General features: G+C 35.8%; 1 protein-coding gene across 21 annotated transcripts in view; it reads left to right on the top strand.

Annotated features, from left to right (window-relative positions):
* Positions 1 to 12,127, top strand: part of TNNI3K (TNNI3 interacting kinase) — a 301,864-nt gene that overhangs the window by 174,008 nt on the left and 115,729 nt on the right. Inside the window, exon 18 of one of the 21 annotated variants that reach the window (XM_074003796.1) lies at positions 7,139 to 7,342. The exons of the other annotated variants lie outside the window; for them this stretch is intronic. Within the exon in view, the coding sequence (XP_073859897.1) occupies positions 7,139 to 7,148 (10 nt within the window). The 3' untranslated portion in view covers positions 7,149 to 7,342. Of the gene's footprint in view, positions 1 to 7,138; positions 7,343 to 12,127 lie in introns of those variants that run through there. 21 annotated transcript variants of the gene reach the window in all.

Raw genomic sequence — 12,127 nt, 5'->3', positions numbered from 1 at the left:
CATTTGGGATACAGCTAACTGTGGATACACTGAGATACAACTTTTTTATCTAAAAGAGAGGGTAATAACCATGGGTAAAACTTGTTGGTTCTTGTAAGAATCAACCTGAGATAACCCTCATTAGAAATGTTTATATACAAATGCAGCCAAAAGGGGTCTAACACGTAGGTCAAATAGGTAAAAAATTATTTGGTGTACATCGAAGAAGGACCCCCTCCCCCACCCCAACAAACAAGTCTTGTCAAGAAATAACGGCCTTAAAGACCCCTGACTGCTGCCTGAAATTCTGCCAATGCATTTATTCACTAACCTTTTTTGATTGCCTACTATGTGTCTTGCACTGAGGGGATAGAAAAATGAATAAGAAACAATTGCTGCTTTCTAGAAGATAGTAAGATAGGTAAAGAAGGGAAACAATTATTCAGAACAAAGAAAATAACAAGGGATATAGATAAGGTAAGGAGATGTTAACATCTAAATGTTGGGGGAGTGAGCATTGAGGAAGAAGAAGAAATAGAGAAGGTGAATTTGAATCTTCTCTTGAAGGATGGACAGAATTTAGACACATAGATATGTAGACATGGGAGAAGGGGCATTCCAGACTGAGAGAACTGGGTAAATTAGAGTTGTTTGTTATTAAGAGATATAAAGTAAAATAGTTTACATATTGTAGAATACATAGTTCAAAGTATTAGGCATGGAATCTTAAGCAAATCAGAGCAATAAAGCATCCTTCTTTACATTTAAACATAACTACAAAAAAGGTAGCAAGGTAGCAACACAGATTAGATAAAAGAGCACTGCTTATTGAGTAAGGAGATTTGGATGGCTCTTTGCGATAACCGTGGGGAGTTTGGGCTCTGATTTGTCTTCCTTACATCTAATTAAATCTCTACTTTGCATCCAGAGTAACTCTTCCAGACTACGTAATTAATTCCGTTATTCTTAGGTAGATTGTTATATTAATCCCCTCCCCCACTCCAAGGAGTCATGCCTCCTGGTTATTACACACTTATGTAGTCTGTTCCTACCCTCACTGAGGACTGAGACAAGTGACTTAATTTAGGTAGAGAAGCACCAGCAAACATGACACAAGCAGAAGCTTGATATATACTTATTCATTGGAATTTTCCCTCTGGAATACTGCCATTACCATGTGAAGCAGCCCAAGCTGAGAGTAAGGAGGAGGATGTGGATGCAGCCAAGGTAGGAGGTTGCTGAAGATTTGGGGATTTTAAAATACCTATTAAATATTGTCTCACCTTGACTCAATGACATCGGGCCACAATATTTTGTACTGTTTTTTCATCACATTCAATCCTTTTTTTGTTGTTGTTCTTTTTAAGATGGAGTCTCACTCTGTCGCCCAGGCTGGAGTGCAGTGGCATGATCTCAGTTCACTGGAACCTCCCCCTCCAGGGTTCCAGCAATTCTCATCCCTCAGCCTCCTGAGTAGCTGGATTTACAGGCATATACCACCATGCCTGGCTAATTCTTCTATTTTTAGTAGAGATGGGTTTCACCATGCTAGCCAGGCTGGCATCAAACTCCTGACCTCAAGTGATCCGCTTGCCTCGGCCGTACCAAAGTGCTGAAATTGCGGGCATGCGCTACCATGCCCAGCTCATCGCATTCAATCTTAATCCCCTGTTCTCTAAATATACACCATGAGTTCTCTGTTGTTCAGGTAAGAAAATATAGGTAACTCAGTGAAAGATAGTCATTGTGTGTAGAAAAGAATACAAAACAGGTATTATTAGTGATGTCAGATTAACAATGCCACCTTGATGACTTGATTGTTGGTAATAAATTCAGTCATGTATGTGTTTATTCTTTCATTCACAGAGTGATCATTTATTCAGACATTTATGAAAAGTTTACCATGTGCTGGACACTGTAGGAACAGAGAAAGGAATAAGACAGGCTCTTCTAAAAAGCATAGAAATAAAAGTGGATATATTGGTTACACTCAGGCTTGTCTGAAACAAATGAGAAATTCCTGGATATTCGTATAAAACATTAAATGTAATTTATTTATTTTACTTTTCTAACATCTTCTCAATATAGTCACACAATACATTTCACTGTATAAAGTACATTTTACACCTCTTCTTAATCCCAAGCTAAATTAAGAAAGCTATTGTTTCTGAAATAGTGGTAATCAATTATAAAGGTGTTGTTATGGTAGAGCCACATATTCTTCCTAAATTTTAAGAATATTGTACAGTCTGATATGTTAATGTTTAAGAAATTAACTGATATCTTCTGATAAAATGTATTTAATGCACAGTACATGTGCCATTACATTTAATAAAACTAAAAAGTAGCAACTTCCATAGAAGTTAATTGGAGGCACTTTAATTCTATATAAAGAACATTGCATATTTTGAAGGCAAGTGCCAAAAATTTAGGCTTATAGTGGGGTTCTACATTCCACTTGGTGTTTTAGTGTGCATCCAAATTATTGTGTTATTTAATGTTATTTCTTTTTTTCTTTTTCTTTCTTTCTTTTTTTTTTTTTTTCTCACTCTGTCGCCCAGGCTGGAGTGCAGTGGAGCAATCTTGGCTCACTGCAAGCTCCGCCTCCTGGGTTCACGCCATTCTCCTGCCTCAGCCTCCCGAGTAGCTGGGACTACAGGCTCCCGCCACCGCGCCCAGCTAATTTTTTTGTATTTTTAGTAGAGACGGGGTTTCACCGTGTTAGCCAGGATGGTCTCGATCTCCTGACCTCGTGATCCACCCGCCTCGGCCTCCCAAAGCGCTGGGATTACAGGCGTGAGCGCCCGGCCATGTTATTTCTTAATAATGCTCCAAGTGTCTTTCAAAGAGAATAGAAAAGAATGTGTAAAGTTAGAACAATATATAGATTTCAGTAAAATCTGTTGCAATCAGTTATTTTAACGGTGTGATTGCAGATAACGTTGATGTATTTATCATTGCATTTAGAATGCTTTAAGATACATATCATGCATTGGATTTCACAACGAGTACATCATTTTCCATGGATATTTGCTGTATGATAGCAGACTAGGAGCACTCTACAAGTTTTCACCTCATTAAAACCTACTAAAAAAACAAATGGATCATCAAATACAGGCAGAGTGACAATTTTATAATGAAACTGTTGTGTGTATTAGTGTTGTACTTGTAGCATCTGAGTTAATCACAGATTTAAAATCCTATGAAATTTTTACTTGAAAACATTCTGTCCATATATAACAATCTATGCTGGTTATTTTACAATTTTGATTAATAACAAATCATTCTGTGTTTTCTCTAAAATTTATATCTTGACATTGTGATGTAAGAGTCTAGTCGTGTTTCATTTTAAAGAATAAAATATGCATGGAGTTTCATATGAAGAAATTATAACAATAAAAGAAACAGGACCATTTATCTGGCATGCTAATTTTAGCCTTTATTCCATCCAGTTATACTTGGGATTGTGATTCTGCTCATAAACTTGTGTCAAGCAATGGATGGAAAATTTTTGAGTAGTGTTGATGCCTTTCACATTGTTCTGCTTCTCTTGCTATTCAGCAATGCCCATGTTGATGTACCTGTATATTAGCATATATAAATTGAACTTAGTTTAAAAATGTTGATTGCTTGTTTTAGGGCAAATGCTATGTTGGTACAAAGGATCTAAGCTGAAAAACGTATCTATTCTGTCATCATTGAACTTGAAAGCTTATAAGAAAAACAAGCAAATCAATAGGTACAAAAGACATCTACCCATTCAGGAAATTCTGTTAACTCTCTTGAATGTGTGCGCAGAATTAGACTATTTCTGACTATCACCACCACTGCCATCTTGATCCAAATCACTCTTATCACTCACGTGGACTATCATAGTAAATTCCTGATTCATCTCGCTGTTTCTGTTCTTGCTCCTCCCAACCCTTTGTCCTAACCTCAAAAAAGTAACAAAAGTCATTACAAAAATAAAAGTCAGATTATGTTACTCCTACACTCAAAACCTTCTAAAGGCTTTCTGAATCATTTGCAATAAAAGTCAAATGCAATTGTCTACAAGGCCCTAATCTGGTCTCTGTGAAAACTCTTGTCAAATTCCTTCTCTTTCTGGTTTACTCTATTACAGCCACAAGGGGGCGTCTGTTTTGTTCCCAAACACTCTAAGCATGCCCAATTTTAGGCCTTTGCACTTGCTGCTCCCTCAAGTTGAAACTGGCTTCCCCCACTCCATATGACTGTCCTTCTCATTTCCGTCCGCACTCAAATATTATCCTATTAGTGAGTCCTTCCCTGACCATTGTAGGTCAAACAGTCACCCACACCCTTGCAGCTTTTCCTGGTTTTCTTCTACTGTGTTGTATTTTTCTACACATAGCTTACATCTATAAATGTTCATTGTCTTGTCATACTATATGTAAATACTCTCAGTATAGAGATTTATATATTTTATGCACTGCTACAACTATCGCTTGAAAAAATGTCTATTTTTCTAACATTTATTATTCCTGCTTTCATTGTTTTCACCTATTATGTTTATTTGGAAAATCTTTCTTACTTTTTGAAAAATCTTTCTGTAAAAATCTTTGTCTTTTAATATTGGCCTTTAATAGAATCACATTCATTACTATAACTGTTATTAAATTTTATTAATTTCTGATTTTTATACTCTTTCTACTTTAGTGATCTTTATATATTTATACATTTTTGATATTTTCCTTTCTATGTCTTTCCTATATAGGCTAAATTTTCTTTGTTTTCCTTTTCCCAGTGATTTGAACAATATATATCCCATTCTTGGTTTTAAATTATGTTCATCTTTATATTTTTATAAATCATTGTTAAACCTACTTTATCTACTTAATATGAGTGAGACAAGAGTCCTCGCTTTTTGCCAATCTACAGCTACTGCTGGTATGCAGACATTCTGGTTTGTGTTCCAGAAGGGAATATGCTTTAGACAGTTGTCATGAGGAGTTTTGTTGACACAAAGAATAGAAAGAATCGTCAGTGTGGGAAGAGGAGGTCTTCTAGGATGGCCCAGTCTAAGATTGATCCCAGGTTCCACCTCAAAGTTTCGATGCTGAGATCTTTGGAGGAAGGTGTTGTAAGTGGGAGTCACATTTACCCTTTTCACCAGAGTATCTCTAGTTCTCAAGCGTCCAAATGTAGCACATGACTGGGGAAAGGGAGCTCACTGGGGAAAGGGAGCTCTTCTTGCTTTAGCATGAAGCATAGCATAGCACTAAAATTCAAAGACGTGAGGAATGTAAAAAGCAGAGTCAAATTTTCAAGTGAAGGATTGGTAGCAACGTTGGGTGATAATAACCTTTTATGTCATTGTAGGCTCTACCAAAAGGGACCTTAGTGTGGTGCCTTTGAAGGGCTACACTAATGATGGAGAGTAATAAGCTGAGCTGAAGAAGGAGCTGTGGAACTAGCACAGAGCAACTGAAAAGAAGTCTTGGTTAGCATGTGTGACATAGTTTAGGGTGCTTAGAAGTTACTGGAGTAGATTCTTCCAAAAGGTAGAGGCTTTACACTAGTAGGTGTGACAGTGGGAAGGTGGCTTATATAGTCAAATCCAAGAACCAAATTATAGCTTTGCATTCCTCTGATAAAAAGCAACAAAATTAATATGCTTCTGTTTCCCCTTCCTCTTCTACTCAATATTTTCTAGTGTAATTGAAATTGGATACATGAATTTTAATTGATTTTTTTCTTATTCTTACATTAAATATCTTCTTTTTCAAGAATAATTTTTCCCCGTACGATTTAATTTTGTCATATTTACCACAATCATTTAGAAAAAGGTCTGACTGGTAGTCATGTGCTAAGAAATTCTTTTATACTATGTTTTCTTCATTTCTGTCCTTTTATTTTCTATTTATTTCTTCCAAAATATGTCTTCGTGGAAGACTCCATGATGTGTGTATATTTTTAGCCTTTGAATATCTGATGATTTCCTCCCATTGTTTTAAGATAGACAAAGACTTGACTAGGATGTCTCCAGCTCTTACTCTCACCTGAACTCCAGAATCCTATGGCTATCTCTGGGTCATCTCCACTCGAATGCTTGAAAGATATCTCTGTTAATGTGTTACATATATCTCTGTTAATATGTTACATAACCTTATGTTTTAAAAATTGAAATTTCAGGGGCATAATAACAGCATTTTGATTATTCAGGGAAATACACTTGTTCTTAGGTTATATGTGATGAAGTATTAGGTGTTGTAGCAACTATGAAAATGTACTGCTCAGATCTCCTGTAGATAAGAGCAAAATTGATTACCCTGGTGGCTATATGTCAAGTACCTCCCTGATCAAGCCAAGGTACCCTTCATGCTGCTTCCAGTCAGTGGCTGTGCACAGTGGGTGGACTAATGCAGGCCCATGCCCTGAAGAAGTGGGACCCCATTAACAGATGACTTTGGCTCAAGACTTCCCATTGGCCTGGCCAAAACTTACTTGGAAATGTGCTGCATTCTGAAATGTTTCTCCCCAATCTCCTCTTCTTCTCCCTGTTCTTCAGAGGAGTCTCAAGTATCTCTGAGTCTTCTTCTGCTGCCCCAACCATTTATTTCTTGCAGCTCACACAATATATCTCTTGTAAGCCCAATCTTATACTGGCATCTACTTCACAGAGGGTCTGAACTAACAGGGTTACATGCTATGATGTCCAAGTAGTTTAGGAGAAAAGTGTGTGTGTGTGTGTGTGTGTGTGTCAGAAAAACAGAGAGAGAGATGAAAGAGAGAGAAGAGAAAGGAAGGAAGCAAATATCTCAAAATATTAATAATTGATACATTTAGGAGGAGAATAACTTGTATTAATTGCATTATTCTTTTTAAGATTTGAAAGTTTTTAAGTAAAATGTGGCTGCTAAAAAATAAAAATTTAAAAATTACAAAAAAATAAGAGATATATAAAGCTCAACATGTGTATTGACGAGACATCTATTTCTAACTTCAATGTCTATTCTCTTCAGTAACAAATCCCTGATTTTATCTGAGGCACATTGCATTCAGCCTAAATTTTATTTCAATTAAAACATCATCTGACTTTTATATTCAAGCAATGGGAATACAAGTAAGCATGTTATATGGGACTGTGGGAAGTCTTCCTAAAGGGTAGGAGGTCTCTCCTTTTCACCCTCTCCTTCAGGGCTTCCTGAACTGTGTATGTGATTGCTAGAGCTCAAGCAGCCATCTTTTGAACATGAGGCAATGCATCAGAAAGGGCAGAGGAGCAAGAAAGAAGGCGTCACAGTTCCTAACGAATGAAGTTACATCATAAAGGCATCAGCCATAGAATCCTGCCTTTAGGACTCTGAAACATAAAAGAGAAATAAACTCTTATTTAGTTGAAGAAGTTGTTATTTGATGTCTTCAATTTATTTAGACAGCTCATTCTGATGCGTTTTTTCTTTTGTGATAATTTATTTTATAATTCTCTAGTAATTTTCATCTTCAAAAACTAATTTGAGGTGATATGAGATTTCAAAAGCATTTTCAAAAGAATTTTATTATAGTCCAATGTGAATTATCTATCTTTATTTGAATGTTAAATATTATAAAATAGTCAATTTTACATAGCAAAAGCATTTCTAATTGGCTAAAAATTTAAGAAAAATTGTTGGCATTTACAGCTCAACCTAATCTTACACTGATATTCTGTCCAAACTAACAACACGATTTCCATCTTAACCTCCTAAACAAAATTCTCCCTAGCCCATTCTTCTAGATGCTCAAGAGGAAAACACACACACACACACACACACACACACACACACACACACACACACACATAAAAATCATCATAAACTCCCTTTTATTTAAGTCAGTTTCTTTCTTAGATGTTTATAGGATACCTTCAGTCATTGCAATATTTTATAATTCGCTAGGATATGCTTAGGTGTGGCTGATTGCTCCTACTTAGCAGGTGGGTAATAATCACAAAGAGGCATTTAGATGCTTTCTCATAGTTCCTTTTTGTTTCTGCTGTTGCTGTTTTAAAGTTCTGGGTTTAAATTAACAAAGAATTATTTTTTAACCAGTCCATCTATATTAGTTTCCTGTGGCTTCCGTAACAAATTATCAAAACTTGGTGGCTTAAAACAACAGGAATCTGTTCTTTCACAGTCCTGGAGGGCAGATTCAAAGTTAAGGTGTCAGCAGGGTGGTTCTCTGTCTAGAGGCTCTAGGGAAAATTCTGTTCCTTGCCCCTCTTGTTTCTGGTAGTTCTTGGTCACATCACTCCAATCTCTGCCTCCTTCTTCGCATCACCTTTTCCTCTGTGTGTCTGTGTCTTCTTCTTTTCAAGAACACTTGTCATTGGATTTAGGACCCATCTCGATAATACAAGATGATCTCATCTCAAAAAACTTAATTATTTAATTATCTGTTAAAACCTTTTCTCCAAATAAGATAATATTCACAGAGTCTGGGGATTAGGAGGTGGTCTTATCTTTTGAGGCCACCATTCAACTTACTACACTATTCATGCTACAATTAGGGATGTTTTCTTTGAAAGATCAGCCAATCACTGATTTGTGCTATTGTGTATTGAGTGTCTATCATAACGTTATTGTGAATTTGTGTATATGTGTGTTTTTGATGTGTGTACATTGTGTATGTGTTTTGTTTTTCTTTGGTGCTTCAAAAGGAAGCTTGAGGGTACCCAATAGCCTGTGTCTACAAACTAGATATTCTGCATATATATGAAATGATATAATCCATTATTTTTCAGGCAAAAGTTTCCATCTAGTTCTCTGCTCTCAGGCAGAAAATTTGGATAACCTACACAGGATATTACCAAAGTAGCATAACAAATGAAAGTTGCTGAAAAAAGCTAAATATGCTTTCATTTATGCATTAAATACACATCTCTGGGGTGACTATGATGTTCCAGGAGTCATGCTAAGTATAGAAATGATTAAGATACATATATATTGTATTCACAGATTTCATAATGTATTAAGAAGGTATGATACAACATAAATGGCTATACATCAAAGAAGAAAATAATAAGGATCCGAGGAGTGAATACATTCAAATGCCATGGGTGTTAGAGTGAAAAGAGAAAAGACAAAATAATTTAGGGGAGACATGCACTTTGATTCCTTAATATATAGGTATGAAATGAATGAGTAAATAGATTTGGATGCATTTTTTATGCATTTGCAACTACAAGAGAGGTATAAATCTTTGTAGTAAAAGCCAAAAATTAAGTAGAAGTTCTACTATTTTTGGAAGAGTAAAACTGCAAATAAATCATTTGCTATGTTTAAATTAATATATTTTAATACTGCTGTTTGAAATTGAACATTTTAGAATTCACATAATTCATTCTATGCATCTATTTGTTCAAAGAAAAGGAAGAAAAGAACAATGTAGGATTCTGGAAAGACTGCCAGAGGAAGTTACTGGGATTTGCTCCCATGCAGTGTCTTCCTTGAATTTCACTTTGCCTTTGAGGATAAGAACAGGGCTTGAGAAATACTTCATAGAGGTTTTCTGGCCAGCTATGTTTTGCCAAGCTCTCACAGCTTTCTCAAAGCTTTCAAAATTATTAAATACCAACATACATCTCCTACACTTTTACTTTATCAGGAGAGAACACTGCAAGCAGCATCACAGCCTTCAGAATTCTTTATCATGTCATAAAGCAGCTGCATTCAAACTGCAGTGCTTCCACTCAAGCCATAACAAGGCAACGTTGACATTAAGATGCAATGTTCCGCAGATGCCAGTTTTAGCAATAGCTATAAGTGTCAGAGAACATTATCACATGGTAACTCTTTCAAGTTTGGAATGTGACTTTTATCAATCTTTGAAAATGATTTCAAATTTACATGCCACCTTAGATGGAAAAAAAAATGGCTAATTCTTATCTATATTGTCAGGAATTTTAATTAGTTTTGTTCTTTTTCTTATCTTAACCCATTTATGCTGGAGGTTGCAATTTTTTGAATTTTTGCATGAGTGAAAAATGAAACCTTGGCGATGATCTTGAGCAGTATGATATAAATAACTCCCACATGCTTAGCGTTCCAATAATGGAACACTAGGCATAAGTGGGTTTAAAAATATCTTTTCTCTATCCATAGTCAGCATCAGTCACTTATCTGCTTTTAGGTGGAAGAGCAATTACTGGAATTATCTTGAGTCTCTGTGAAGTCTAAAGGCTCTTCCTGATATTTGACAAGCCCCAGAACACTGCCAGCATGAATAACGTTTACTGAACGTCCAGTGTGTAAAAATCAAAATCAAAACCTTACAGACTTCTAATCGCAAAGATTTAAAGAACAAAAAGGATGATTCATGTTTTAAAGGTGCTTACAGCCAAGTGGGGGTTCAGAAGTACACATAAATGATGAATGATTACATTTATGTAGTGCTTTGCAAATTACTAAGGTCTTATAGACTTATTGCTTAATCCTTACAATAACCTGGCAAGATAGCACTTAGAGATAAGAGAAATTGAGGTAACATATTTAGAGATAAGCAATTTGAGGTAATTTATTAAAAAGAAAAGCTATTTATTGGCAGAGCTGTGGTAAAGTCTAAATCTTTTTTCTCTAAATTCACTGTTCTTTCTACACTATAGTATGAATTAAGTGCTGTAAGAATTTAAATCGGAAAGAAAGATGATTGTAAAATGGGAAAATGGTAGAGACTTCACAAGGATGAGTGGCTTAGCTTGATTGCTTAGGATAAGAGGACTGACATCACCTGAATACCTGGCAAGGGTAAAGACATAAGCCATTCCGGGTCATTGAGGAAGGGGATGTGCTGGACCTTCTTAGGCCCACTGTGTAGCATACCACCCTCAGCACTCTTAACTTGGAATGGCATCCTGGTCACCAAACTCCCAGGTTTTCAGCCTTCTGAAAGCATTTTTCCAAGTTGGTTAAAATTTGAAAAACCAAGAGTCACATGCAAGTTAAGGAGGAAAGAAGAGCCCTGGATTGCTTTTATTATTATTATTAATTTATTTTAATTTTTTCAGCACAATTGCTTCTTTTCAGAAACCTGCTCCTCATAATAAAGGGCATTTTAAATTGGGGTGATAAATATGTACTCACTCACAGCCTTTAGAGTCATAATGTGCTAATACCTTCTATAAGAGTTAATATCTTAAGGTGATTTCTACCTAAGGTTATGTATTCTTTTGCTCACTATTTAAGATTGTTCACACATCCCCTTTACCTAAAATAAAGTGAAGGTATATGTATATTTTTTATCACTCTGTGAGGAATATCTCATTTGATTTTTTTATTTCTATCCTATTAGAAAGCAACCAATTAATTCTCCAATGCAGGTATTTGATTTCCATTATTTATTTCTTTATTGAGAAAACACTATATGTCAGGTTTAAGAAAGATGATTTTTTCCACAAGTATTATTTCATTTCTTCTTTATTAAAAATCTCACATTGCTAAAGAAGAGAAATGTGAAGCTCAGTCAATTAATTTCTTCTCCTGGATCACTCAGTGAACTAAATGGCAGAGCTGATATTTGAACCCAAGTCTCCACTTCACAGTCCCTTACTCTTTCCACATTCCACAAGAGCTCTTTAACCAAACTTCAAGTGCCTGAGTTTAGGGCCACTTCAACTCATCATCTGCTGGAGACCAGCCACTGAAATTAATGTTTGCATTTGTTTTCTTGACTATACAGGGTATGTGGGTAATCTTTATAAGATTCTTGTTTCCATTACCATGGAGTTAAATAGAACAGCTATACATAAATCAAGACAAACACACACACATACACACACACACACACACACTAAATTCTTTAAGAACGAAATGTTCTGCAGCAGGGGTAAAGTACAGAATACAAAGTATCAGCAACGTGCTGGATAGCCCGTAGACATCTTTAGAATACTAATCATGTGTCACTTCCACGATGCATACAAAGTCTCAGCAGCTTTTGGTAAACTTGGATAAAATCACTGGTAACTTTCGGCTTTGTTTCAGTTGGTGGATTCATGAGTAACCTGATCACATAAAGACATCATCATGAAATATGCATAGGGTTGAACTGTTTAGTCACACATCACATTTTCTATTAACACATTCTCATTAGATTTTCTAAACACTATCAGGGTAATTCATCCTTTCATGCTTCAGCTTATCTCCTCCTTCAG

The sequence above is a fragment of the Macaca fascicularis genome, chromosome 1, assembly GCF_037993035.2.
Source record: "Macaca fascicularis isolate 582-1 chromosome 1, T2T-MFA8v1.1".
Lineage (NCBI taxonomy): Eukaryota > Metazoa > Chordata > Mammalia > Primates > Cercopithecidae > Macaca > Macaca fascicularis.
This window is presented reverse-complemented; position numbering and strand designations above follow the sequence as displayed.